General features: G+C 54.5%; 5 protein-coding genes across 5 annotated transcripts in view; 2 read left to right on the top strand and 3 right to left on the bottom strand.

Moving 5' to 3' along the window:
- Nucleotides 1-25,553, top strand: part of HMGCL (3-hydroxy-3-methylglutaryl-CoA lyase) — a 350,359-nt gene that overhangs the window by 88,867 nt on the left and 235,939 nt on the right. The window lies entirely within an intron of this gene.
- On the bottom strand, nucleotides 3,660-7,118 carry RPL11 (ribosomal protein L11). The gene is made up of 6 exons (XM_035345824.1): nucleotides 7,038-7,118; nucleotides 6,592-6,742; nucleotides 6,171-6,277; nucleotides 5,650-5,781; nucleotides 4,673-4,783; nucleotides 3,660-3,735 (listed from the first exon to the last, which is right to left on the bottom strand). The coding sequence occupies exons 1-6, from the start codon at nucleotides 7,041-7,043 to the stop codon at nucleotides 3,706-3,708; spliced, it is 537 nt and encodes a 178-aa protein (XP_035201715.1). The 5' UTR covers nucleotides 7,044-7,118; the 3' UTR covers nucleotides 3,660-3,705.
- Nucleotides 7,521-11,255, bottom strand: LOC118177772 (sodium-dependent phosphate transport protein 3-like). The gene is made up of 11 exons (XM_035345802.1): nucleotides 11,135-11,255; nucleotides 10,806-10,963; nucleotides 10,339-10,572; nucleotides 10,174-10,261; nucleotides 9,951-10,037; nucleotides 9,484-9,602; nucleotides 9,132-9,293; nucleotides 8,801-8,933; nucleotides 8,572-8,719; nucleotides 8,138-8,228; nucleotides 7,521-7,654 (listed from the first exon to the last, which is right to left on the bottom strand). Exons 1-11 carry the CDS (start codon nucleotides 11,214-11,216, stop codon nucleotides 7,523-7,525), a joined length of 1,434 nt encoding a protein of 477 aa, XP_035201693.1. The 5' UTR covers nucleotides 11,217-11,255; the 3' UTR covers nucleotides 7,521-7,522.
- PPT1 (palmitoyl-protein thioesterase 1) lies at nucleotides 11,456-15,581 on the top strand. Its single transcript, XM_035345819.1, has 9 exons — nucleotides 11,456-11,549; nucleotides 11,632-11,741; nucleotides 12,525-12,652; nucleotides 12,946-13,016; nucleotides 13,838-13,940; nucleotides 14,017-14,107; nucleotides 14,618-14,716; nucleotides 14,941-15,012; nucleotides 15,427-15,581. The coding sequence occupies exons 1-9, from the start codon at nucleotides 11,456-11,458 to the stop codon at nucleotides 15,547-15,549; spliced, it is 891 nt and encodes a 296-aa protein (XP_035201710.1). The 3' UTR covers nucleotides 15,550-15,581.
- Nucleotides 16,352-25,067, bottom strand: CAP1 (cyclase associated actin cytoskeleton regulatory protein 1). Its single transcript, XM_035345803.1, has 13 exons — nucleotides 25,041-25,067; nucleotides 24,687-24,798; nucleotides 24,327-24,427; nucleotides 23,637-23,714; nucleotides 21,353-21,496; nucleotides 21,170-21,255; nucleotides 20,524-20,629; nucleotides 20,239-20,416; nucleotides 19,375-19,562; nucleotides 19,039-19,162; nucleotides 18,854-18,936; nucleotides 18,159-18,302; nucleotides 16,352-17,762 (listed from the first exon to the last, which is right to left on the bottom strand). Exons 2-13 carry the CDS (start codon nucleotides 24,778-24,780, stop codon nucleotides 17,679-17,681), a joined length of 1,410 nt encoding a protein of 469 aa, XP_035201694.1. The 5' UTR covers nucleotides 24,781-24,798; nucleotides 25,041-25,067; the 3' UTR covers nucleotides 16,352-17,678.

The raw sequence follows: 25,553 nt of genomic DNA, 5'->3' as shown, positions 1-25,553 counted from the left end.
TCCCACCACGAGAGCACGTGCCAAGGGAAACTCCCGTTACCCTTAGTGCCATCCCAACCATTTCCTAGCTATGCCTCACCAGAATGCCTCCAACCGTGCTTTTTGATCTTCAGTTATTTGTTGCCTTCAGGGCTGAACTCCAAAAGAAAAGTGCTGTTCTCAGCTGGGCTGATCTCAGTGCTCTGTGTAGGGGAAATTGTTGTGGTCTGAGGCCAGGGGATCCGCGTGTCTTGATGCAGATCGCCAGATCCATCTGGAACTGGCTTATTCCACATCCCCTTCAGTCAGTGGCTGGAAACATACGCACGCCTTCAAGCAGGAGATGGCTTCCTGAGGGGCCAGCGCACACACGCCATTGCCTACGTTTCACTGCTGAGCTCTTACACCTGCACGTTCACCAGAAGTGTTAACACAGGTCGGAACCCAGCAGAATTCTCAGCCAGGTTGTAAACCTCGAAGCGACACCGCCAGGAAACGAGGCGTTTTGTTACCTGCACCGTCAGTAAGGTGCTTATCTAACACCCGAGATAGCAGAACTGCACTTGCTGACACCGTCAGGCAGGAACCGAGCCCAGCAGCACCAGGTAGGAACAGATCTGGGAGCTGCGCTCACCCAGCACAGGAAAACCCCGCTTCACTTGTGAGCTGCAGGCCTTGGGGGCATGCGCACAAGACCGTCAAAGTGAGACGACCCTGAGCAGTGAGGACGACCCTGAGCAGTGAGGACGGAGGACTGCTGTCCTTCCTGCCCCGTGGAGACAGCCTGGCACAGCGCACTCAGTGCCTGCAGCTGAAGTCAGATCAAACCTGGTGGCTCATCTCGGGAATCCTACAGGTGGGAGGCAAAACACACAGCTCGTAGCTTACCAACACCAGGTCAGATACGTATAAGAAGGCTCTCCAAAATAGCCCCAGCACAGGGTAAAGTTTCAGTCAATCAGCTAAAAGTCCGAAGCTGTAAAAACTTCAGTTAATTCCAGCTCCGATAAAGCCTTAAGGTAGGCAGATTGTTTTCTCTTCCAAAAGAAGTTCAGCAGACTGTTACAACTTTGACAACACACGCTGACACCAAATCAGCGCAGCGCAGCCTGGCCCCATCCTCTCCATCACGTCGCTCTCTTGTTTGTGCTGCCTCTCTCTCTGCCCCAGAAGAGCAGTCTTGCTGCAAAGTTTGTACCTCCCCTGCTGGGGGGAGAAACCACCACCAAAAAAAAAAAAAGAAACAAACAAAAAAAAAAGAACCCAAGAAGGCTATTTCCAAACCATTACAACAGCACCCAGTTTCATTTTCGCATGTCAGTACGAAAATTTTCACCTAAAAATAACACTCAGCACCTTCCAGCCAGCCAACACAGAGCTCTACACAACACCGGGTAAGCGTTGTTCTCTCACAGCACCGCCGGAGTGTTTCAGAAGGACAGGACGAGGAAGCTGGGCTGTGAGCAGTGCCCTAACGCAGGGGCAGCACCCAGAGGTGCTGCGGGTTTGTCCCACTGGCACAGGAGAGCAGTGCCTGCTGCAGAGGGTGATGGAAACTGTTAGAGCGAGGAAGCACAAAGCCACTGCGTGACACTGCCCACCAGGCAGGGACTAGAAATGCCAATGCTTCCAGGGGCGTTGTTGAAAAGTATCGGAAATAAGGACGGAGAGCTGCCGGACCCTTTCTCCTGGGGGCCACCACCGCAGCTGGTCGCAGCCTGCTGGCGCTGAGAACGTCCCCGGCCCCTACAGAGCTGCCGGGGGGCAGCAGAGGCAGGGACAGCGAGCGGCACGGGGTGACCGGTGCGCAGCCAGCCCGGCCCCACGGCTCACGGGGCCCGACGGGCGCAGAGAGAAGCGGGCGCAGAGAGAAGCGGCCGCAGCGGGCCGGGCCCGGGAGCACTCTTACCGCCCGCAGCGCGCCGGGCACCAGCAGCGAGACCCCGGGAAGGGCCCCCCAGCACCCCCGGATCCGTTCTGGGGCGCGGGGCCCCAGCAGCTCCGCCTGGGCCAGGGGCGCGGGGCCGGCCGGGACCTCGGGGCCGCGGCGCTGTCCCCCGCCGGGGCACGGCCCCGCTCCGCTCCGCCTGGGGCCTGCCGCCACACGCGGCCCCCGACCCCGACCCGGCCGGGGCTGGGCTGAGCTGAGCTAGGCTCAGCCCCGCCGCCTCCCGCCGGCACCCCCAGGGCAGCGCCCGACCCCACCACGCCCGGCCCTGCCCCCCCGCCGCCGTCACCTTCTTGGGCTCGGAGCTGCCCGCGAGCCGCGACTGCAGCCGGCCAACGACTTCCAGCACCGACTCCGCCATTTTTACTGCTGGACGGGCCGCGGCGGCGGAAGCGGCTTCACCGCCCGCTCGCCACACGGCGCTTCCCGGCCGCCGCCGCCATCTTGGGTGAGGGCAGGAAGCGGAAGTCGCACGGCGCTGCCCTGCCGGCGACGGCCATGGCGGGTAAGGGAAGCGCCGAGCCGGCGCCATCTTGGGGCCTGGCTTGGCGCCGCTGCCGGCGCCATGTTGAGTGCTGGCACGTAGCCGGGGAGGGCCCGGCCCCGCCTCCCCCGGAGCGCCGCGGGGTGGGGGCGCGGGTGTCCGGCAGCCCGGGCGGGGAACGGGCGGTGTGACGGGGGAGATGCTGATTGCGCTCCCGTGCAGCTCGGCTGCAAGGCTCAGAGCCGCTGGCACGGGGAGCTGCGGGACTCCAGGGAGCCGTTCCGTGGGCAGAACGAGGGGCTCCCCTCTGTGGAAACGCTCAGAGTCAGCCCGGGGAGCAGGAGGGAAGGGGCAGATCCTCCACACAGCCCGGCAGAAGCTGATGCCCAAGCCACTTAATTCACGAGGCCAAGCCTCACAAAATGCACAGCTACGCTGCACCCTGGAAGCGTCCCCAGTACTGCACCTCTTCTTAAAAAACGCAAACATAAGCTTAACTTCTGAGTCACCCCTGGCACTCATTCCACGTTCCCCATGAAGCACCACGATACCAGGGATGGTTCACGTGCCTGGGGCTTTTCTCCTGACCCCCTCGGCTTCTGTGTGGAGCTGGGAGGGAGCAGGGGCTGCAGGCAGCTCCATTTTCCCTGCTCCCTCAGCTCAGTGCTGCCCCACCTCAACACCACACCCTCTTTCCTGCAAGTGACTTTTACCAAATTTTCTTCCTTCTCTGTGGTTTTGCTGAAGTCTCTAAACTTCTGGAAGAACACAGAGTACCCCCTTCCTCTTTGCCCAGTGCTAAATACAAGCAGATTACTCCGTTCCAAGAAACGCAATCTTTATGGCCAAGTGTAACAAACAGTACCCAGACACGGGACAGCAGCAACAGCTATTTTTGGCCCGCAGCAGATTTGTTACCCCATGCATTGGAGGAGCTGAGGTCACTGCCAAGCTTCAGACTAGAGTTTCAAACGGGAATGTGGGAACACTCAAAAACTGGATGTATTTTTGTTGTTGTTGATTTTCCCCCCTTTTACCTTTCTAGGAAGATTTCTTGTATTGCTCGTGCTCTTAGGCAATACAGAAGCAGAGACTACATCCAGTGTAAGCCCAGCAATCGCTCCTTGGGAACGGGAGGCTCTTTTCAAGCACACAGCACCGCAGTCCCTGTCTTCCTGCTGCCTTTTCAGCACAAGTCCCAGCAGCTTCCCAGGTCAGGAAGAGCCCCCACAAATCGCACAACAGAAGTTAGGGAGTTATAAAATTTTATTTGCTCTTTGGTAACAGGAGCTGTTCATTTACCAGGAAGGATGATGCCATCGTACTGTGAGAAAAGGAGAAAGACAAGTGAGTCAGGTAGAGGTACGGCACCCCTGGGGAAAAAACTGCATCACCACACTCATCCCAAGCCAGCCAGCCACGACATTCAGCACCAGTTCACCCCGATGAGCTAGCTGCCACACTGTTCATTTCCCAGGGGGTCTGTGTTCAGAAAAGCACTAAACTCCACTCACCAGGCCAACCAAACAAGAAGCTCCACCCTTCAGAGGCGGATCTGACCACAATAAACTCATCCCTTCTACAGCTCCTGATCTGGACCCTGAAGGCAAACTCTGGCAGTTGGCAGAACCAAGGTGAGGTGGGAACAAAAGCCACTCAGCAGGAGTATGCTGGGGTTCCCCCTCTGCAGGGTGGGACCAGTGCAGTTCAGAGCAGACTGTCTAATGAAGAGCTACCAGACAGGCTGCTCACCCCTTCCACCTCTTAAAAACAAAGAGGGAAAAAAAAAAAAAACAGAGGCCTATTTCCACAAATCTCAACCTTTTGCCATCTCCCACTCATGATCCAGTCTGTGTCAGGGAGAGTTATGGGCAGCCAAACCCACGCACAGGTTTTATTTGGATTGCTCCATCCACCAAGCCTGGTGGCTGAGCTAGGAGTGTACTGCATGAGCACACCGAACCCTGCCTCGTCACCGGTGAGCTGGGCACAGCCACACCTCCGGTAACTGCAGGGGAGCTTAACACACCAGCCAGCATGCGTGAGCAGCTCACCACACAGAAAAGGGGCATGGACAGCACTTGTTGCCAAATGGAGCTTCTACTGCTCCAGGGGAATCCAAATCAGTGCGTTAAGCAGCGATTAACATCCTGCCCTGTGACTTGTTCCACTCCTTCCACAGGGAAGGTCAAACCAGAGACTTATTTTGCTGATACTTGCTCAGCATCTCCTGGGATGAAAGCCACGAGGCTGGGCCTTACCTTCTGCTGAAACCAGCGCATGGCTTCTTCCTTCCCGATTCTGTGCTTGGCTCCGATGTTGCCAGTTCTGCGCTTCTTGTCAGCGATGCTAAAACCAGGCCTGCCCAGCACCTGCCAGGAGAGGAGACCAGAAGCACTGTTTCATTCTGGCATTCACTTATTTCATTAAAACAAACACATTTCTAGGAAGGTAGTCCAGAACTTCCAAACCAGCGACATCTTGCTCTCTGAGTCATGTTCAGGACTTCAAGTATTATCTTCACCAGCCTCAATGTAAACTGAGATCTACATAACTCTGAGCAGGCAGCTGAACCAATGGGGACAGCTCCTACACTGGACAACTCCGCACATACACTCAGAGAAACCAATGTGAGCATGGCAGATGCAGTGCTCCATACCCAGAGGCCTCAGCTCTTGAGAAAAAGTACGCTGGAAACAGCACTAACATGCACAGAACAGCTCCCCTCTGTTCTGTAGTGCTGTGGGGCAGAGCAGAAGGAAAGCTAAACGTGCCAGCCACCACCACCGCTGTCTGCCCCACCACCATCTCGTGAACTGGAGAGCCAGAGCTCACCAGCAACACAGGAACACAGCAGAATCACAGAATCATCTAGGTTGGAAGAGACCTCCAAGATCACCGAGTCCAACCTCTGACCTAATGCTAACGCTAGCCCGTCCTTCAGCCTCCGTTCCCGCAGTCCCCCACACTGCTGCTTTTTCCTTCCTAACTTCCTAGCAGTTTTTCCTCGGTGTTATCACAGGAATACCAGTGACAGCAAAAGTATTTAACTCTGAAGACACTTTGTAAGACACCATGCATTAGGGGCTTATGGCAGCCCCAGGAACCCCAGTTTAGGCATGGATTTTGACATCTTTCCATCTTCCAGCAGTGTTAACAACAGCCACCTTTCAGCCTAGGTTCCTTCGACAGCTTTCACACAAACCCAGTGAATACAACGAAGTGGGGAAATACGCACCACGTAGAAGTCCAAGCCGTAGATACCGATACTGGGATCGTATTTGATCCCCAAATCGATGTGCTCCTGTATTCCAAAGCCAAAATTCCCAGTGTCTGAGAAGTTGTTTTTTCTCAACTCATATTCTCGCACCTGAAACACGTGTTATCAGTCAGCACTTTGTTATTGTCTGCAGACACAAATCCCGCATGTTCTAACAGCTACCAGACCCACATCTTGCTTACTTGCTGTTAAGCCTTCAGCCCCAAATTTTTTATCCCACAGTCTGCTCAGGAAGCACAGCAGCAAATACAGAATCTCTACAGATAACAGCAACTGCACCAACTAGCTCTTAAATAAGGAAGGAACAACAGCCAAGTACAGAAACAATGCAAAGGCAGCAGCCTGGGTATCAGAGATGCCACCCCAACCCTTAAATCCACAACTGACCCGTAACTGGATCAGCTGCAGCATTTCAAAGTATCTTTTCAGCCGCTAAGTTTTGTTCTTTCACAAGTCAAAGACCTGGATCAAATTCTCACCTTTAATCCCTTCTCCAAAATCTCCTCTGCTTTGGCCCCACGAACCGTGCAATGAACGGCAATCTTCTCGTTTCTCCTGATGCCAAAGGATCTCACAGTGTATCGTGCTGTGGGCAGCAATAATGACACTTAGAAGCTATTCAAACAACATGCACCTGGGGACTCAGAGCTTGCTTACAAAGACCTGGGAAATTACTTTAAAGGAAGAAGAACTGTGACAATGGCACATTCTCTGTGATGAGAGCAGAGCTGCAGCCACACCTGGCCAGCCAGACGCAGCCACCAGCTTCAAAGGCCTACAACTCGCCCCAGCAGGCCTCTGAGGGCCGAGGAGCAGCGCTCCCCTCGACGGCTCTGCTCTGGGGGGGCACAGCATCCCCTCCCTGCCACGGCAGCTCCCCCCGGGCCCCGCAGCGCTCACCCTTGGAGAAGACGGGGGTCTGCCCCGTGAGCTGCTCCAGCACCTTGGCGGCGCGGGTGAGGCGATCGCCGCTCTCGCCGACGCAGATGTTAAGGCAGAGCTTGCGGATGCGCAGCTCGCGCATGGGGTTCTCCTTCTCACCCTGGTCTTGCTGTGGAGAAACGGCGCGGGGCTGAGGCCGGGCACCGGCTCGAGGCTCGCCCCGCGCCCCGGCATGGCTCTGCTGGCCGTTCACCGACACCGCCCCCGGACCGGGCCCGGCCCTGCGGCCTAGCCATGGCGGCCGGCCCCGCTGGGCGCCCCGCCAGCCCTCCCTCCCCGCGAGCTGCCCCCGGCCCCCTCCGCCCCCTCCCACGCGGGCGGCGGCACGGACGAGCCCCGCCGAGGGCGGATGGATGCGGATGGTGGCTGCCGGCCCGACCCGTCCCACGGCGGCCGCTACTCACCGCCATGGCGGAGGCGGGGAAAAGGCAGGCACTCCGCCGCCGCGGGGCCTTATGGGGCGGCAGCGCCCCTGGCGGCCGGAGGCCGACCCCGCCCCGCCCCGCCCCCCCACCCCCCCCCGCACGTTGCCTGGCAACCGCGCACCCCCGCGGCCATTTCGTGAGGCGGCGGCGCGGGGACGCGCCCCGGGGGGGAGCGAAGGTTCTGGGGGTCTCGCAGGGTTCTGGAGGCTCTTCGAGGCCTCCCTCAGCAGCCCCCTGCTCTGCGGGGCTCATCAGGTCTGCTCACTGGGTACTACTACCGCCACCTCCCACCAGGGCACCCACAGACAACCGGCTCGTGTCCTTGTGGAAAAATCTCGTTGTGTGGCTGTGCAGAGGCTGTGACAAAGCACTGACGCCCCCATCCCGTTCCCCCGCCGCCCCCCGACCCCTCTCCTCCGCCCCACACCAGCTCTGCTCCCCGCCAGCCCCACGCCAGGCGGCTGTCATGGCTCAGCGGGCTCCTCTCGAGCCCAGTCCTGGACGGTCCCGCTGCCAAAGGCTGTATAGAAGATGATGCCGAACACGTTGAGGGCTGCAGCCATGAAGAAGGCGTCCCTCCAGCCAGCCTGGAGATCCTGGGGGAGCCCAAGAACAGGCCATAATGCTGTCACCCTCCCTCTAGTGATCACCCAAACCACCGGCACTAAGCTCAGCTCCATCCCTCCTTGCCACTGATACCAACAGCGGCTCAAGGCATACACCAGACCCACTCACTGGAGATACGTTTCCTGCCTCAGCAACTTTGGAAACATCGTGTGCTGGGCTGAATTTAGGAAGCTTTCCTGCTTGGCGAAGAGCTTTTCCCTCACCCCTCTCCCTCACCCCTCTCCCTCTCTAAGCACACCCAGATGGGGCCATGTGGGGCTCTTCCACCTTCCTGACTCATCCCGTGTCCTCAGAGCGGGGACTGTGGTTTGCAGGGTGCTACGTGGCATGCGTGTGTTGTGAGGGGGCTGGCTGGGACTAAATTCTGATTCAGTGCAAAGAAAGCAATCTGTTTGAGAGCAAAGCTGTGCTTTCTTCCAGGGATATGCTTGTGGTTGGTGGCCCCAAATTACCTGGCTGATGAGAAGTCCAACTGCAGTAGGTGCAATAATTCCTGAGACTATGCCAACGGTATTTGTGACTCCTAGCAGGAACCCTGCGTATCTGGAGGAAGGAAGCCAAGATTTCCTTAGTGGGGCAGAGAATAAACTGTCAGAAGAGAGGAGCAGGTGCTGCCAGCCCCTTCCCTGCAGTGGAACAAGGCCACTGAGATCCACAGCCAGAAGGAACATCTTTAAATTCATCTGCATGAACAGTGCCTGTCACGCTGAGCAGCACTAGCATCTACCTTGCAAGACTGGGGGGATTTTAAGCCTTTTACTCCATAGTTTACAAAGAGACTAGCTGCAGGAAATGAGGGAAGCGAGTAGGAGTTGTAGAAGCTTTGGGGGACTGGGAACTGGAAGAACACAAAGCCAGGGAGGGGATGAAGGACAGAACCATTTACCTGGGAGCTATATCGATGTGGTTAATGTTGATGCCTGCCCCTGTCATGCTTATTATCGTCAATGCCAGCGTTAGAAGGACCACAGCAGCTGTGGAACTGCAGCCGATGTAAGGCACAACCACCAGGAAGACGGAGGGGAGCAGCATCCCTTGAGAGAAGGGAATGTGTTTTATTATGTGCCACATGGGTGTGTTAGGAAGGCTGCACAGCAGATGAAAGCCTGTTCTACCCAGCGCTGAGAAGAGCTTCCTGACAGCTGCTGTTCCAAGCACTCGCTGGGCCAGGAGGAAATCTGCCAGCAGCCCAGCCAGGATGTGCCCCAGCCCATTCCCAATGTAGGGCAGGGAGGAGAGGAGCCCATTCTGCAGAGCAGGAAACAAGGCACTGTCACTTCCATGGCACGAAGCAACACAGCCAGGGGCTCTGAGCCTGCAGCACCGCTGCTCCCAGAGCCACTGGTCCTCAGGAAGAAACGTCCCTGAGGAAACTCCATGTTTCCAGCCTAGAGAGCAACCAAGTCCCATCACTGCTGCAGAGACCAGCCTCAGGGCAGCACTCACCTCTCTGAGGTCGAAGTGGAGGACATTGCTCATGAACGTGGGCATGGAGGTGAGCAGCATGTAGAACAACCAGTCTGTGCAGAAGCAGGCAATGGCAATCGCCCAAAGAGGCAGCGACTTGGCCATGGCCCCGAGTGGGAGGGAGTGGCCATGAGAGCTGCCCTGGAAGGACAGCCCTCAGTCAGGGCTTCTCCTTCTCCTGTCCCCTAGAGGCGGGCTGCCCCAGGTCTCTTTGGCCTCTCCACCTGCTGCTAAGGCTGGGACCAGCTCTGCCTGCTGTGTGAGAAGCCCAGCAGAACCACAGCAGTCCCCTTACCAGTGTCCGCAGCATGCCCAAAGGGTTTGTGTGTACCTGGTGAGCCAGCGATGACACGATGTACTCCCGCTCCCTGGGACTAATCCACGGGTGACACGCGGGGTCCTCGTACACAAGGAGGAACCAACAGAGGCACCAGGCACAACCCACGCCACCTGCAGGGAGCAGGGCTCTGGGTGGGCAACACAGCAGAGTTGAGCAACAGCGTGGGGAGGCTGGTGTTAGTGAAACAGAGTGCAAAGGATGGAAATGGACAAATTCCCCTGAACCCATTGCACATGGTGGAAGGGGCCTGCTCAATGTCATGACAGGTTCAGCACGTTCCCTTACAGTACCCCAGCAAGATGGGCTTCATCCTGGCCTGGCAGCTGAGAGGGGAGCTGGAGTTGTGTGGGAGGGCAAAGGAGATGGTCCTGCAGGGCTCTGGTGGGGAACTCTGGGAGCTCTGCCACCAAATGCTCTGCTGTGGGGCTGGAACTGGGACACGGTGGGTCACTACTCACCAAAGATGTAGAAGACAAGAGGCCAACCCAGGCTCTGGCAGATGAATCCAGCCACAAGAAGAGCAGAGAAAGTTCCAAAAGTGCATCCTGGGGATCAGACACCAAAAAAGGTGTTTTAAAGGGACTTTGGTACCCAAGCACCAAGGACCAACTTGGAAAGATGGGGGTGAGGGAAGGGCCTGTGCTCACTGCATCAGCGGTTGGGAATGCCCTCATGTCTTACCAGCATCAGCGATATTCATGAGCCTGCTGCGTTCCAGCGGAGGGGCCCACTTTGCCCAGAGCGTGTACTGAGCTGGAAATATCACCCCCTGCAACGGAAAACGGGGAGCATGGAGGGAAGGGACACAGGGAGCAGCAGCCAGGGCCGACCAGAGCTGCAACTGACCTGAGCCAAGCCCAGCAGCGCCTGCAGCCCCACGAGGAAGCCCACGCCAAGCTCCGCAGCTCGTGGCACGAGGAGGGTGAGGGCAGAGGAGAGCAGGAGCCCACTGCCCAGGATGAGTTTCCCTCCAAAGAGCCCTGCACAGTACCCGCCCAACGCCTGCGTGAGGCTGTAGCCATAGAAGAAGGAGCTGAGGACGATCCCTTGGGTCTCAGCACTCCAGTTGTACACGGGGGCCTGGTGGGGATGGGGAGCAGGAGTTGGACAGGGCTCTCCTTTCCAGGCATGGACTGCGCCAGGAGGGGAGAAGCAAGCAGGATACGCAGTCCTAAGGACAACGAATGGAGCTCTCCACTATTCACCCCCCTCCTCCTCGAGGCTTTCCTCGGCTGCTTCTGAGCCTGCCCTAAGAAGCACGGCCGGGACGCGACGCTGGGTTACCAGTGATCCGTGTCCGCCCCTGCTCCCACCTGAGGCAGCCGCGGGCCGGGAGCACTGCGGTTGCCGGTCGGGGAGCTGCCGCCGGTGATGGCGATGATGGCTATGCTGAGGGTGGCCCGCAGTGCATACGCCACGAGCAGGGAGCCGTGAGCCAGCAGGGCCAGGGCGCAGCGCGCCGAGCACAGCCCTGCGGGGAGGCGGCCTCAGGAGGGGTGCGGGGGTCCGGGACAGCCCCGAGCCCTGCGGCACCCCTGCCCCCCACACGCTCCCGCCGGCCCCTTCCCCCGGGGGCTGCCGGCGGCCCGCCCGTCCCGTTCCTATCCCTGCCCCTGCCCCGCTCCGCCGGGACTGGGCGTACCGGAGCTGGGGGGCAGAGGCGGCCGGGGAAGCAGGGGGGCGGCCTCCTGCGGGGCCTCTGCGCTCCTCTCCGGCCGCTCCATGCTCCCGTCGCTCCCCGATCGCGGAGCCGAGGGGTCCGCGCCCCTGGGCGGGGTGGGGGGGGCGCTGCCACATGCCGCCGCCGCCGGCCCCGCCCCCCGGGACGGACCCCGCCCCCGCTAGCTCGGGACCCGCCTACTCACGCTAACCACGCCCCCTTCTCTAACCCCGCCCCCTGCCGCTCAGACCACGCCCACCTCCGCATGACCGGCGCGGCGCGCGTGTCACGTGACCACTCAAGATGGCGGCGCTCGGTGGTTTGGTGCCGGTGCTGCTGGGCCTGGGCCTGGGCCTGGGCCGCGCGGCCTCGCCCGTGGTGCTGTGGCACGGCATGGGTGGGTGAGCGCGGCGCGGTACCGGCACCGGGACGGCTCGCGGGGGTCTGCCGGGTCGTGACAGTGCGACGTTCCCTTGCAGGAGACAGCTGCTGCAACCCGCGCAGCATGGGCTACATCCGCGGCTTGGTTCAGCGCCGCCTGCCCGGCACCTACGTGCTGTCCCTGCGTCTCGGCGCCTCGCCCCTGCAGGTAGCGGCGGCCGCGGGAGGGTGGGCGCAGGCCGGCGTTATCCCGGCCCCGGGGTGCCGCAGGGCCCCCCGGTAACCGCCGGTAATTGGTTACCCCCGGTAACTGGTTACCTCGCGAGGTAAACGGCCTGACGGGCAGGAACCAAGAGCATCGAGACAATAATACCTGTAGGAAAGAGCTGGGGAAAATCAACCCCCTCGTCTGAACCGGATTAATGTGCGCATCCACTGGTTGGCGCTCTGATGGGCACTGACTGGAACCATCCCAGGCAGGACAAGACGTGGGGAGACGCCTTGCTCGCCGGGTTAAAGCCTCATCCTGTCATCCTTCCCGATTCCAAGGGATGCGCACTCTGTACAGCTTCAGTGTAACAGACATAGGCTGCTTCTAAGCCTTTGCATTCCTGTCCCTTCTGTGTAGCCCTACTAAATTTCTTCACATTGTCTGTCAGAATAACAATCAACATATGTTATTTTCTGGGACCTGGAAAAAGCAGGTGGAGGTGGATTTATACGTATGTGTATAAAACATACAAAACCTGAAGGAATCAAAATTGGAAAGAAGTTTGGGGAAGTGTCGTTGTTCTGTATGAGGCACTTTTGCAGGCAGAGTAGGAAGAAAGCCATGCTGATGGGAAGTCTCAGAGCCTGAATTTCATTTCCGTCCTCTCACGAAGGTTAAGGTCTCCTTCACAAGTCGAGCTCTTAGTGTTCTGTTTGCAGAAGTGAAAATAATGTAACCCACGGTAGAGGTACCAGTTGTACTTCCTAATCTGGCTATCAGGATGTGGAGAACAGCTTCTTCATGAACGCGAACGACCAAGTGAGAGAGGTGTGCAGCCAGCTCGCCAAGGACCCTCACCTGAAAGGAGGCTACAACGCAATCGGCTTCTCCCAAGGAGGGCAGTTCCTGTAAGTTTATGTTTCTGTTCCGCTTCCAGTGATTTTTGCGTGGGGTTTACATTTTGATTTTAAATTCTCCTGAACTACTAAGTGGATGTAAACTGACAAATCCCTTCCTAAAGGTAGGAGCACGCTAAAGGAGGGGAAACTCCAGAAGGAGACTCCAGTCTCCTCTCCCAGTAAGGTGTTATTCTCTAGGCAAACAGCACCCGGGTGCCTGAGCCCACGCAGCGGCAAGCTGAGCAGCGTTCATGGCCGGCGTGCTCGCAGTGCTAACTCAGCTCCTTCACCTTTCTCCACAGGAGGGCAGTAGCTCAGAGGTGTCCTTCTCCTCCCATGTTCAATCTGATCTCCGTTGGGGGGCAGCACCAAGGTAGCGTCCTCAAAACCCTGGATGGTGAAGGGCGGGGGGCTCTTGTTGGCAGGAGGAACGAAGTTTTTGACCTCTTCCTGAAAAGCAGCAAGCTTCTCCTGAATCAAGCTGTCCCTTTGTTCTCTAAACACGGTGGCTGGCTTTGGCTCAGTCGTTACCTTCTGGCTTGACTGATGATGAGAAGGGACGTTTGTAAGTAGAAGACTTCTCAGTAGAATTCTTAGGTACTTTGGAAGCACTACAGGATGAGTTGTTTCTGGAGAAGAAATGTCTGAATACACAGCAAAGCCTTCGTGGCACTAAACTTTCTGGGTGATGGGATATTTTAAAATTGGCACATGACAGGCTGAAGCCCCAAGAAAGAGAGTTGCTCTTTGCAGTAAATCGAAGAGGCAGTATGAAGTGTAATTTAGAAGTGTACAGTTAAGGGTAGTTGGCAATAGTTATCTGATAGTTTCCCCCGGGAAGTTCCATGGCTTGAGTCTATTTCTTTGTAGTGTGGGGGAAGGGGAGAATTGTAGGAACCATCCTGAGACCTCCAGGGAGCACGTGAGGCGAGCTGGAGAATGTTCTGCTCGCCTGCACACTCCCATCCTCCAGAGCAATAACCTCAGCTCAAGAACATCATCCACTGCCTTTGTGTTGGTTAGTGCCCGGGGCAGGAGGGCTGTCTGTCTAATGAGATTGGGGGATTAACGGCCTCCTGATTCCCTGGTAATTCCTGCCACCCCTCTGTAAGAGGCTGGTTCTTTACTGGCCAGAGGGATTAAGTGATTGCAGCTTGGCTCACCGGGTTGTTGCATGATGTCTCTGTCCCCTAGGCGTGTACGGCTTTCCACGCTGCCCTGGGGAGAGCTCCCATATCTGTGACTGGATCCGAAAGACTCTGGATCTGGGTGCCTACACACAAGCTGTTCAAGAGCAGTGAGTACATTCATCAGGCTGCAGAGGCGTGAGAAGCTCCGGGTTTCTGGTCTGATCTCTGGTTTCTCCTCTCCAGCTTGGTGCAAGCAGAGTATTGGCATGATCCTTTGAGGGAGGAGGACTACAGGAAGAACAGCATCTTCTTGGCTGACATAAACCAGGAGAGGGTATGGAGCTGACTAATGCATAAATCCCAGCAGGACAGCAGAAGCCTTAGCAGTGAGCTCCTTTGCGTTCTCCACGGCAGTACCTTTACTGGAGTTCAAAGGGGAGCTTTTTATGCCCTGCACCCCAGGAGCGTACGAAGTGTTTGCTCTGGTAGATTTGTGATGGAGACTTGGCCACGCCAGAGCAGCTCCTGTCACTGTGCTCCTCTGTGGCGGTCAGTGGGAGGATGCACCAAGTGCTCGGTCCACCCGTCACCTTTCCCTTGGTTACTCCTTGTCCTCCCCTGGAAGGCAGCAGAGGACTGGCCCATTTTTACAGCCTGGGGATGAGGCTGAATACCACGAGCACAGCGAAGGCAGAGCACAGGAAAGCACCTTCCTGCCTCTGAGGCTGGTACAGGCCAGGGCTTCCTTCACTGGTGCAGCGAGAGTTGGAGTGGGCAGTTTCCCAGCCACTGCCCCTCCCGGTGGCCGTTCAGTGACTCGGATCTTTGTGTTGCTTTTGCCCAGGGCATCAATGAGACGTACAAGAAAAACCTGATGGCTTTGAAAAAGTTTGTGATGGTGAAATTTCTCAACGACACGATGGTTGACCCTCCAATCTCTGAGGTGAGGCAGGCAGGGCAGGTGCTGTTCTCAGGCGGTGTTTTGGTTCTTGCTTGCTCAGCTGTGGTTTGTCCTTCGGTGGCAGAGCTTTTCTGAAGAGCAGGCTGAGCGCAGAGGCGTGATGTTGTGCCACCTGCAGCAGCATGTCTCTGGAATTGGTTGGTCAGTAAGTCTGTTTGCCTTCTGGGAGCCCTTCGTTAACTGTTCCCTTGTGTTTCCTCTGGCAGTGGTTTGGGTTTTACAAAAGCGGCCAAGCCAAGGAGACGGTTCCACTGAGGGAGACCCCACTGTACACAGAGGTACGTTCTGCTGGAGCTGAGGGGTTTCTGCAGTTTCCACTCAATTCCACAAGCACGGTGTCCTCAGGGCCTTCAGGAGCGCTAAAACCCAGTCCTGCTTCTCACATCTCTGCTTATCCTGGGGCATGGCCTCCCCTTGCCAGGAGCTGTTTCCCTCCAGGCTGGTCCCTGGCAGTGGGACGTTATGGTGGTGGTTTCACACGTGGCTCACAATCCCTTTCCACATGTGTTTAATGAACTTTGCTTCTTTTTCAAGCCTTATTGTAAATCAAAAGTGAGTTTCTCTCTGAGGAGAAACTTTGATTAAGCTCAGAGGTGGAAGCTGCTCTAGCCTGCTAGCCCCTTCTGCTGCAGCTGCTCTGGTGCTGGGCTGCAGCAGCCCTCAGGATGCTCTCCCCATGCTTCTCTTTTCAGGACCGCCTCGGACTGCAGGAGATGGACAAAGCAGGAAAGCTGGTGTTCCTGGGGGTGGATGGGGATCACCTGCAGTTCTCAGAGGAGTGGTTCTGTACCACCATCCTCCCCTTCCTCCAGTGAGGCTGAGGGGAGGCACTGTGTGGGAGCACCCTGGGGGGGCTCACCGTAGTTAATGCAGCTGCTACTGCGCAAGAGTACTTTGTGTACAAGCCTGCAGGGACTCTGGGGAAGGGGTGGGTGGGTAAATTAATCTGTGCTTCTACAGGGTGCAGAGGTGGCACCTGCTGCACTGCAACAAGGGATGGGGCTGCATCTGGATGTAACTAAATTCTGATAGGGGTGGGCTGTGCCCTGCACTGCCGCTGAAGCACTCCATCCCCCTGGGGTTGTGCTGGGCAGCTGGTGACAGTGCAATAACTGAGCTGCTTGAGAGGTTTAAGTCACACTCCCAGGCCCCGTTGCCTGTTCCTCTCCAGAAGCAATGGCAGTATTAATCAAAATCACTAGTGCAAGTACGCAGCATCTCCTAGGGGGATAAACAAATAGACTTACGCAGCCGTATGCGGAGGAGAGAGATTAATCTTACCTTCAGACTGGGGAAAGAGACCAAATTTAGGAGGTTCTGGGGAAAAGGAAGTTTTAAATTAAGTGGGTATTAACAGCTTGAACCATTTTCAACTAATGGCTTGTTTTATGCACTTTTGTACAACTGTAATCAATAAAGAACTTCACATCTAACTTAAAAAAAGAGGCGCAATTTGACAACTACTGCTAAGTTGATTCAAAGAGAACTGAGGAAAGGCTGGACTCCCCCCAGGGGCAAGTCGTCTTCAGAGCAGCCTAGGCAGGGCCAGGCAGCAAGGGGCATCCTGTCCCACCAGAGTTCTCTCATGCTTCCAAGAAGAGCAACCAGGAGACACTGTAATGAGCAAGTTGGCATTAACTTTATTCTATCTTCCGTATAATCTTAAGTACATAAGAAAGGTTTTTATTTTTCACAAGCCTCAGGAGAAGACGAGTACAAGTCACAGGACAGTCTTAAAATAAAAAATTGCATATTTTTTTGTAAGTTTTGTCCTAGAGAAAAAGAACATTGACACTTTACTCAGGAAATGCATTTACAATATGCTTATGCCACCCGAGGCATTGGAAAAATGAAGGTCAAAGCACGTGCAGCTCCCTTTATGGGTCAATACAGTACTGTGGTGCAGATCCATCACTCTGCTCCAGGGCCCTGGAACAGAGGCTGCAAGCTTCCACCAACGTAAAGAGCCAAGCAAGGGGGAAGGGAGGGTTGAGGAGATTCACGCAATGGTGACTGATTGCAGATGAGGAAGAGAGTGATGAACCAACTTGATCCAACTTGGGTATCAATAATACTGCACTACTGACCTGGAATGGAGACCTTACCCCTGCAGGAGGGGACAGGTTCAGAACCGTCCTGGAATACTGAACCTGAGTTCAGCTGCTCTGAGCAGGAAGCCCTGGGGTAAAGATTCCCTTGAGAGGGTGGAGGGCTCATGGGAAGAGGTTAGAGCTCAGCTCCAAGCTACCAGCCAGACTGCCGGGGGGGAAAACTGCAGCGACTCCACTGCAGTCTTCCTGTGGCACTGGTTAATAAAAAGCCTCCTGTCATGGCACAGTCAGAAACACACTGAGCTAGTAGGAATGATGAAAGGGAAATCAAGGTAGAATGCTATGGCCCAAGTCCTCAGCCTTTGGTCCAACAAAGCCATTCCCTTGTCCTGTAATGCCACTGATTAGTACGTAGAGCTGGAATAAGCAGCTTCCAGGAACTTCAGACATTTGCAATGGCAACTGCGTACTTCTGGACCCCAACAGACAACAGTATTTGTTAAAAAGGGGACAACACTCCTCTCTCACGTGAACAGTTTGCTTAAAGGCAATACAAAAATTAAAACAAAACCCGAACAACACTCTGAAAGCCAACTGCCAGTACTGGCTGTGAAGTTCACCCAAAATCTGACACGATCAATTGGTGCAGTTAGATCAGACAAGGGGAGGGGGAAAATACACCTTCCTGCTAATAGATGTGGACAATAACTGACCCGCCACCTATACCACATCCCAGCCAGAGGTATTTCAGTGACGGCAGGTAGCTGTGTCTCTCGGGTAGAAGAGAAGCAGTTTGAGAGCAGAAAGGTACAAGAAATCTAAGAGAATCATCTGAAAGCAGATTTGTCCCACAGCAGGGCCAGGGGAGGGCATGAGCCTTGGAGCTGTTCTGCTTAGCCAGCAATTTCCGTCACAGTGGTAACCAGCTTCTGACCGTTCCACACCGTCTTGAACTGTTCTGGGACAGGGAATTCAGTCTGGAGGGTAAAAACAGAAATCTGTGGTCATACATCTCCATTTGTGACTGAAAGTAGTAGCTAGTCCCACTGCTTCAGGCACTTATTTTCTTAAGTCTATGGCACGTCCCCTCCAGCACCAACAAATGCTTCCTGTTCTGCCCCCAGAGATCTTGAGGAAGCGGAAACTCTCACCAAACAGCAAGTGTCTCAGTGTACAGACAAACAACTTGATTTGCTGATTTTAGCTTCCAATCATTATTCACAACCCCCAAATCTAGGATTAAAATGTTGAGTCTAGAATTGAACCTCCAGACTTCATTGTGACTGTGATATTCCCCACGGGTCTCAAAATCAGAATCACACCTTCCCCCTCCTCTAGCAGACCTCCACACCGAGTGCAAAAACAACACTTACAAAGTCACCACCCTCCGTGGGAATAAGGACATTCATCTCCGATGACTTGGCACTGACTATTTCGCAGTCTAGGGAGTTCTTGCTCAGGTACACGTGGCAGCCGTCTGTTTTGTTGATGGAGATTGTTGGCACTTTACCCATTACCTAGCAGCGAACAAAGCAGCAGTTAGAGGAACATCAGTGGGAAGTGGACAACCACATTTTTCTTTTTGCACTGTTTTTTAAGGCAGGAGGTCTGACTCCTGTTCCCCACCACAGTCACACTGAGCTCAAGTACTCACACTTCTGGCAAAAACCCAAGGTTATTTCTTGTTTTGGTCTTTTAAGAACAAAACCAAAGGAAAGGCTGGGCAAGCTGCCCATCCCAAATCAGATACCAAAACTGGAATCAGAATACATTCATTCTCCTGCTCGCCTCCTACTTTGGCAGTCAGATCCTGCTGCCTGCCTCATAGAGACTGATCTTTTATTTAGATCCCTGAAGCAGCTCATTGAGACAATTTTCAGTCCTTTTCCTGAGGGCTGGGCAGGCTCAGCTGCAGAGCAGTAAGACAGAAGGCATTTCATGAGCCTTCTCCACAGGTGCATATTCCTGTTTCTGGAAATTCAGCTACTCAGAGCAGTAGATGCTACCAGAGCCCTGTTGTGCAGAGCAGCATCACACCCCAGGCAGACAGCAGGACACAGACGGTCACCTGAACTTTAATGTCCCTGCTGTTTATGATCTCTACGATGCCCACCACGTCGTCAAACACCAGACCTAGCTTCTTACAGTTATCTGCAAAGACAAGACAGAGCAGCTCACAAAAAGGTCACGGAGATTCAGCCTTCTGCAAACAGACCAGCATGGAGAAGCAGTTTTCAGGGTTGCTCTACTTACCAAGGGTGATGGAGTTGATCTTGCCTTTGATTTGGAGTGTACTATTTGTGCACTTGAAAACGTAAGCTACTTGCTTCAGTTCTGTATCGCTGATTACCAGGTTAGTGGCATTCTCCTGGTTTTCCTGAAAAGGAGAGGAAAATGCCCTTTATTTTTTAGAACAGAGACCAATTCATCCATAAACACAGCAGGGTAGTGGAACCCCTTTAAAAGGGGATTAATTGCACACAACACCAGGTTAATGTATCTTACACTCCTCCAAGGACTTCAGGATACCCCTTCCCTGCAGTAAGCTCCCATCCCTCCAACCCACACATACTGATGCCTGGCACTCACCACTCTCCACTTTTTGCCCTCCAATTCTAGCAATGCAGGTTGCTTTGGAGGGTTTTTTTGGGAAGGATTAGCACTACAGGCTGGTTTAGGAGCAGTGAAAGGTTTGGGTCCACTTCTTATAGGACCTCCTTGGTTCTTCAGTGCTGGATTCTTGTGGGTCTTCATGTCATCTGAAACATGTCTTAAGCCTGCAAAAGAAACCAAGCCTGAGCTCCAGCTCTCCACTGATAGCACAGTTTCACAAACACCAGACATGAGTAATCAGCATAACACTTTTCAGAAAGCAGATAAATTCTTGAGTTTGGGCCTAAACTGAGCCCAGCCACGAGTGACAAGTGAAAGAGGGAGCCAGAAACACTGAAGAAGCATTCATGAGGATGTTCTGTGGAACCAGAAGGCCCCCTGCTGTTCCACTCTGCAGCTGGAAGAAGCCTTGAGCCAAGCAGCTCACCTTTGTGCCACATCTGTCCTGATCTGCCAGCCAGGCAGCACACAAAGGGGATGTTTGTGCAGATGTGAGCAGGTGTGAAACTGCACCTTTGGTACTTGAGACAGGTATGCAGCTGAAGAGCCCCCCGCCCTCCATCCCAAACAGCAATTAATCTCTTGCTCCCCTTGACAGATGAGGCTGAGAACACCAACTCGGCTGAGCTCCCTTTGTCCTGGTGAATTGCCTCAGGGCCGCTCCTGGCTCCCAGCCTCACGCTCAGACCAGATGGTCTTTTGTTTGTGAGCCTACTTCCCAGAAGCAGGTATGTTCAGGGACAGCAGCAAAACAAGGATCTGAAATGCCAGCCTGGTAGGACCCACAGCACAGCAGCACTCTCCTTGTGGCTGCCCTGCCCTGCCCGCTACACCACTCACCAGACGTGATGCCTTCCCCCCGGTTGATCTGGGCAAATAGCGCTGAGCGGGAGGCAGAGTCGTCGGTGTTGGAGCCCGTGGGGGCAGGAGCAGGAGGGGGAGGAGGGCCTGGGGGGGGCGGCGCAGCCCCTGCGGGGGGAGCGGATGGCGCTTTAGCCCCTTCTGTTGCTACAGGACCCTGTAAGAAGCCAGCAAGAGGAAAGGCAATTGCACAAGCTCCATGTCTGCTGCAATAATCACGCAATACCCGCCCGAGAAGCCCCTGCAAATGCAGCTAGGACTTACTGTTTTGCTCCAGGTCAGTCCCGTGGTGTGATACTCCTTGATATAGGCCTGCAGCTCTGTCCAGATACTCAGGTAAGCTTTCACCCAGTCCACTTGCTTTTTATCTCTAGGATACAAGGAGATCATAAGGAGGCAGCCGGCACATTTACCATAAAAACCCACGAACTATAAAGAGATCTTTACATCCCTCCCTCTCTCAGACTGCAGGCTGGACTAGCACAGCCGTCTCACATCTGAGCACCGACTTCTGGCTTCAGGATTAATCTTACACCTGCAGGCAGGATGCCAGAGGCCTGCTCTGTACTGTAGCGTATTTTAATTGAGGGACCTGGTAATCCTAACAAGACCTGTTCCTGAGACAAAGCTCACTGCCCTGGGAAGCAGTTCAGCCACCAGACAATGCTGAAGCAAGGACAGCAACACACCTGCTACTGGAGATTCCAGCTGCAACATGAACATAGACACAAAGAATCCTGACCCTAAGGATCAGGAGTGAACAGCTGACTGAGGCTTTATAAATACATTCCTCTTGCTTTAAAGGCAGGGTGAATTAAAGACCAAGGCAGCTGTGGTTAGATGCTGCAGTGAACCCTGCACGCCCTGTAGCTGTGTTCAGTGATGTCTTTAAGAGAAAAGGTGAACTTACACATCCTTGTACTCCTTAAGGATCCGGTTGGTATAAAACATGGCAGCATCAGTCATTTCTTTTACATAAGGACCAGGCTTTGGAGCCTGAAGAAGAAAGAACACAGCTGAGGGGGCTGAGCTCACCAGGGAGCCAGACTCTTCCCACCCGCCCAAGGAAACCAACTCCCAGTGCAGTCCTTACCATGGCCACCCAGCCCAGTGCTGGGATGCTCTCGCTGACTGCCGATAAGTGATTGAAGAGTTTGCTACCACGGTTCTTCTCCCTGAAATTCTGCACTGCTTGGATTTGCTCTGAAATCGGTTTCAGAAGTGCCGAGAACACATTCTGCACAACAAGAGGGACAACAATTAAGAACAGCAGCGTTGCTTTGGAGCAGTTGCACATGTTCATGGGCGGCCCTGCTGGGATGATGGTCATTCAGAGGAAGACTCCAACTGGGCCAAGTTGCTGCTACAGCTCCTGCCCAGGCCTAGCCCTCCCCAGGAGCTGGTCCCACGGCCCAGCTCCTCCAGGGCTGAAGTCATAGCTCCCAACTGGGTTGGTACTATGGGAGTACGCCAAGAACTGTGACTCATGTACGATTCAAGAAACATTCCTCGTTAGTAACAAGGACAGAAATAGCATTTGCCTTCCCTGTATTCTTTTGTTCTAAGACAGTTTGTCAAATTTTTCCTCTCCTTCTTAAACCCTTAGAGCAGGGGGGTGCTATGCAGGCAGTTTAAGACCTACAGCCCGCATTAGGCAGAGTCACGGGAGATTCTCAACAAACCTATCAGGCTGGACTGCAGGATCCAAATTACTTCTCAAGTCGATCCAAGCCTTTAATATTTGAACGATAAGAATTGTTTATGTGCTGTTCACTTGGAATGATGAATGCAAGTGCTTAGTAGTCTTCTAAGGGCAAACAATTACACGTTTCCAGAGATGCCTTTCAGGTGACTTTTCTTTCCTTTAAGATCAGGAAGTGTCCCTGCAGTGGCAGCAAGGAGGGACAAATCTGGGCAAAACTTGCTTTTCAAGCTTTGACTTCCTTTTTGCTATCCTTCGTGCTGTTCAGATGAAAACACAGAGTGGTCCCAAGGACCACTGGCCAGGCTACACTTTAAGAAGCTTTAAGAAGCTCCAGCCTAGCATCACTATCAAGTAAGAAGCCATGCCTAAGCCAGACAATAACCACAAAGAAAAGCAAGGTGGGATCCTGCTGCTCATGGAGAAACAGTTCCCAGCAGGGAAAAGCCAACACACTCAGAATCAGTCTCGGTCACACATCCTGCTGAGGTGGCAGCCTAGGGCACAGTGTTAAATTACTTGCTAAGGACAAATCAATGCTAGAAGTCTGACTATCATTCAGACACCATTCAAGAGACACAAGTGTCTATTCTGCTTTAGGAGCTTCATGCCTGAAGGTCTGTAAGTGCCACAGAACGAGAAGCACACTACACAGGCTCTTGTCTGCTTTGCATCTTAGGGAGCAGTGATTGTGCAGCGCTGGCGTCAGGTGGAACTTGAGAGGGACAGAAGCTGCGAGATGACATTCACAAGCTGCTCTGACAGACACAGAGTGCTCGTGCTTTAATGGCTGGAAAATGCCAGTTCTGCAGCTCTAAGAACCAGCCTCTGGAATCCTGCCCAGCATTGGGCAAGCACCCATAGCGGTTCACACCTTCAGCAAGTGCCGCCTCATGGATCTAAGCATCTCCAGTCCTCCTCTGGTTCCTCTTTTGGAGCAACTGGAATGTCCCAGATTACCTGGGACTGGGTCTGGCTGGGATGTTAACTTTCCCTGCAGCAGCCCGCACAGTGCTGCGCTCTGCACTTGGAGCTAGAACAGCAGTGGTATCACACCAGTGTTGTGTCTGCTGCTGAGCAGTGCTGGCACAGCATCAGGACTCTCTCTGACCCTCCTAGGGGGTGGGCAAAAAAGTGAGAAAGGAACATCCCCAGGGCAGCTGACCTAAACCAACCAAAGGGATATTCCATACCATATGATGTCACACTCAGCAATATAAGGTGGAAAAAGGAAGAAGAGGGGAGGGGTGGGCTCTCGTTGCAAAAACGTCTGTCCTCCTCCCGACATGCGTTGAGGCCCTGCTTCAAGGACGTGGTCAAGCACCGCTCATTTGTGGGAAGTAGAGAGTAATTTCTTTCCTCTGCACTTCCACCTAGCCTTTACTTGTTTTGTTATTCCCTTTCCCCCTCCCTCTTCCCCTTTTCCCTTTTTTTCCCCTTTAGTTGAATTGTTTAATTAATAATATTTCCTTATTTTTTTCCTTTAATTAAGTTATCCTTATCTCAACCTGTGAGTTGTTCTTTCCTTTACTTCTTCCCCTCCTCATCTGAGGAGAGCGGTTGTGGTGTTCAGCTGCCTAGCACAGTAAAACCACCACACCCTCAAACCACAGCCATCCCCCACTCTCAGGTAGGGGCACTCAAGTTTCCTGATGAGGTGATTTCCCAGACTTACCTCTGCTGGCTGCTGATGCTGCGATGCCGTCACTAGGACAGACCTCTCGCTCATCAAGCCTGCGTGAACCATCTCAGCCTGAGAATAAAGAGAAAAGTGACAGAGCTTCCCTCATACCCAGCTTAACACCAACAGTCATTCAAGCTCCTGCTGCCCTTGCTCCTCATCTACAAGGAAGCAGTTGTGCCGATCCCCAGCACTGGGTTAGCCCGTTGAGCAGATAACGTTAGCTACCTAGCAGTGCAAAGAGCTGCCACAATTATCTCCACACACACAGATCACGTTGCTAGGCCAGATCGTTCTTCTGGCCTCTGGATTTCTGGTGGTGAAGGCATGTGTCATCTGTGTTTCAGTCTGACAGCAGCACATCATGGAGACACCTCTCCTCAGGGAGCACTAACAGGAATTTAGCAGCTGTGGCTGGGCAGCGCGCAGGCTGCCTACAAGCACACACCAAAGTCTGTTAGGAGAGAGCTAGGTGCCCAACTCCCAAAGATCTCAGAGGGGCGTGCACAGGTGGCAATCTGCTGGAGGTTATCTGGGCATCTGTCTCGAATCCTTACAGATTATTAACATCCGACAATACAGCGCTAAAGGAACGCAAACACTGACAGCAAACCCGGCCCTGAACAGCCCTGAAGGACAGGCAGCAGCTGTTCGGCACAGAGGAAGAAGAAAGTGATTCCTTACGTGCTTCTGCACATCCCCACCAACTTCTTTGCTGATCTTCATGTACTCAGCCACCGGGCCAGCCAGAAGGGCATCGAATGCCTGCACGTACTGAGCCACTCCTGCAGGGAAGGACACAGAGTGTGGATATCACCACGCAGGTACCACCACAACGATATCATCACGTAGGTACCAGCACCATACACCCTGCCGAGGGCGGCAGCAGGCAGGGGAAGCACTGCAGGGGAAGTTCTTCTCTCAGCCAGCAACCACAGCCCCGCTGCACTCACTATCTCCTGCCAAACTCACTTCCCCTGGGCATGGCCAGCTCATGCAGCAACCCTGCAGAGCCTGCTGGGTACCGGGCCCGCAGTGCCTTACCTTTGGAGGAGCCATCTCCACACATGCCGGGGCCTTGGCACACCGTCTCCAGGCGCTCCACAGCCTTCTCCAGCCGTTCCACCAGCCTCTCCATGTCTTCTCTGTCCACGACCTGCACACACAGAATGCATTTGCATCTTCCGGCAGCAGGAAAACTGTGTGCCAAATGCTGAAGCATTTATCAGCTGTCTGGTACCAGCCCTCCCAGCTCCAAAAGAGATTCTACCCAGCCCTGAGCCCTGGCATTTGGCAGGGATGTTTGGATATGAATAGCCATGCACGTGGCTGTTTTATATTGCCACAGGCGCTCTTTAAAGGCCACATCCTCCCGGTCCCGCCGTGCGGGCTCGTTACCCTTATAAGGATGTCAGAGCTCACATCTCCCAGGCTTGTGTTGACACTGCTCAATAAAACAAAGGTCTGCACCGAGCCTCGCCACAGCTGCTTACTGGCTAAAGTCCCATTTATGACCATACAGCAAATCAACCATGAGTGCTCTGCTGGGAGGAGCCCAGGGCTCTGCAGGGCCGAAGTGGTTTAATTCTGCAAAGGCGCCGTGGGGACCTCCCGGAGCCCTGAACACCCCCACGGGGTGTTTGTAGCCCCGGCACCACTCAGCACAGAGCACCGGCATGCTGCAGGGCACCTGGCATGCACCGAGACAGGCTGCCCCTGCAGCAACGTGCCCTGCTCGGACTCCCTCCTTCCAGCTTTGGGATCCAAACTGCAGAATCTGTTCCACGAGCACTGGAAAGCTGCTTTGGCACAAGTCATTTGAAGCTTCTCATCTGGCAAAGTCTTGAGCATAATATAAACTTTCCATTAAGTCCTGCTGCAGAGACTCCGCACTGAGGAGTGTGACGAGTC

Source organism: Oxyura jamaicensis, chromosome 23 (genome assembly GCF_011077185.1).
Source record: "Oxyura jamaicensis isolate SHBP4307 breed ruddy duck chromosome 23, BPBGC_Ojam_1.0, whole genome shotgun sequence".
NCBI classification, from domain to species: domain Eukaryota; kingdom Metazoa; phylum Chordata; class Aves; order Anseriformes; family Anatidae; genus Oxyura; species Oxyura jamaicensis.
This window is presented reverse-complemented; position numbering and strand designations above follow the sequence as displayed.

Excerpts from the sequence above, each read along its gene's own strand:
- PPT1 (XM_035345819.1), top strand. The coding sequence starts at position 11,456 with ATGGCGGCGCTCGGTGGTTTGGTGCCGGTGCTGCTGGGCCTGGGCCTG. Across the intron at positions 11,742-12,524 it reads TCGGCGCCTCGCCCCTGCAG|GATGTGGAGAACAGCTTCTT; the intron begins GTAGCGGCGGCC and ends TCTGGCTATCAG. Across the intron at positions 14,108-14,617 it reads CTGACATAAACCAGGAGAGG|GGCATCAATGAGACGTACAA; the intron begins GTATGGAGCTGA and ends GCTTTTGCCCAG.
- RPL11 (XM_035345824.1), bottom strand. Across the intron at positions 4,784-5,649 it reads ACGGCTTGGACTTCTACGTG|GTGCTGGGCAGGCCTGGTTT; the intron begins GTGCGTATTTCC and ends CTCTCCTGGCAG. Across the intron at positions 3,736-4,672 it reads TGCGCTGGTTTCAGCAGAAG|TACGATGGCATCATCCTTCC; the intron begins GTAAGGCCCAGC and ends CTTTTCTCACAG.
- CAP1 (XM_035345803.1), bottom strand. The coding sequence starts at position 24,780 with ATGGAGAGGCTGGTGGAACGGCTGGAGAAGGCTGTGGAGCGCCTGGAG. Across the intron at positions 21,497-23,636 it reads AGCATCAGCAGCCAGCAGAG|AATGTGTTCTCGGCACTTCT; the intron begins GTAAGTCTGGGA and ends CTTGTTGTGCAG. Across the intron at positions 20,630-21,169 it reads CTTAAGGAGTACAAGGATGT|AGATAAAAAGCAAGTGGACT; the intron begins GTAAGTTCACCT and ends CTTGTATCCTAG.
- LOC118177772 (XM_035345802.1), bottom strand. The coding sequence starts at position 11,216 with ATGGAGCGGCCGGAGAGGAGCGCAGAGGCCCCGCAGGAGGCCGCCCCC. Across the intron at positions 10,964-11,134 it reads GCCTCTGCCCCCCAGCTCCG|GGCTGTGCTCGGCGCGCTGC; the intron begins GTACGCCCAGTC and ends GCCTCCCCGCAG. Across the intron at positions 8,934-9,131 it reads TCCACTTCGACCTCAGAGAG|AATGGGCTCCTCTCCTCCCT; the intron begins GTGAGTGCTGCC and ends CCTGCTCTGCAG.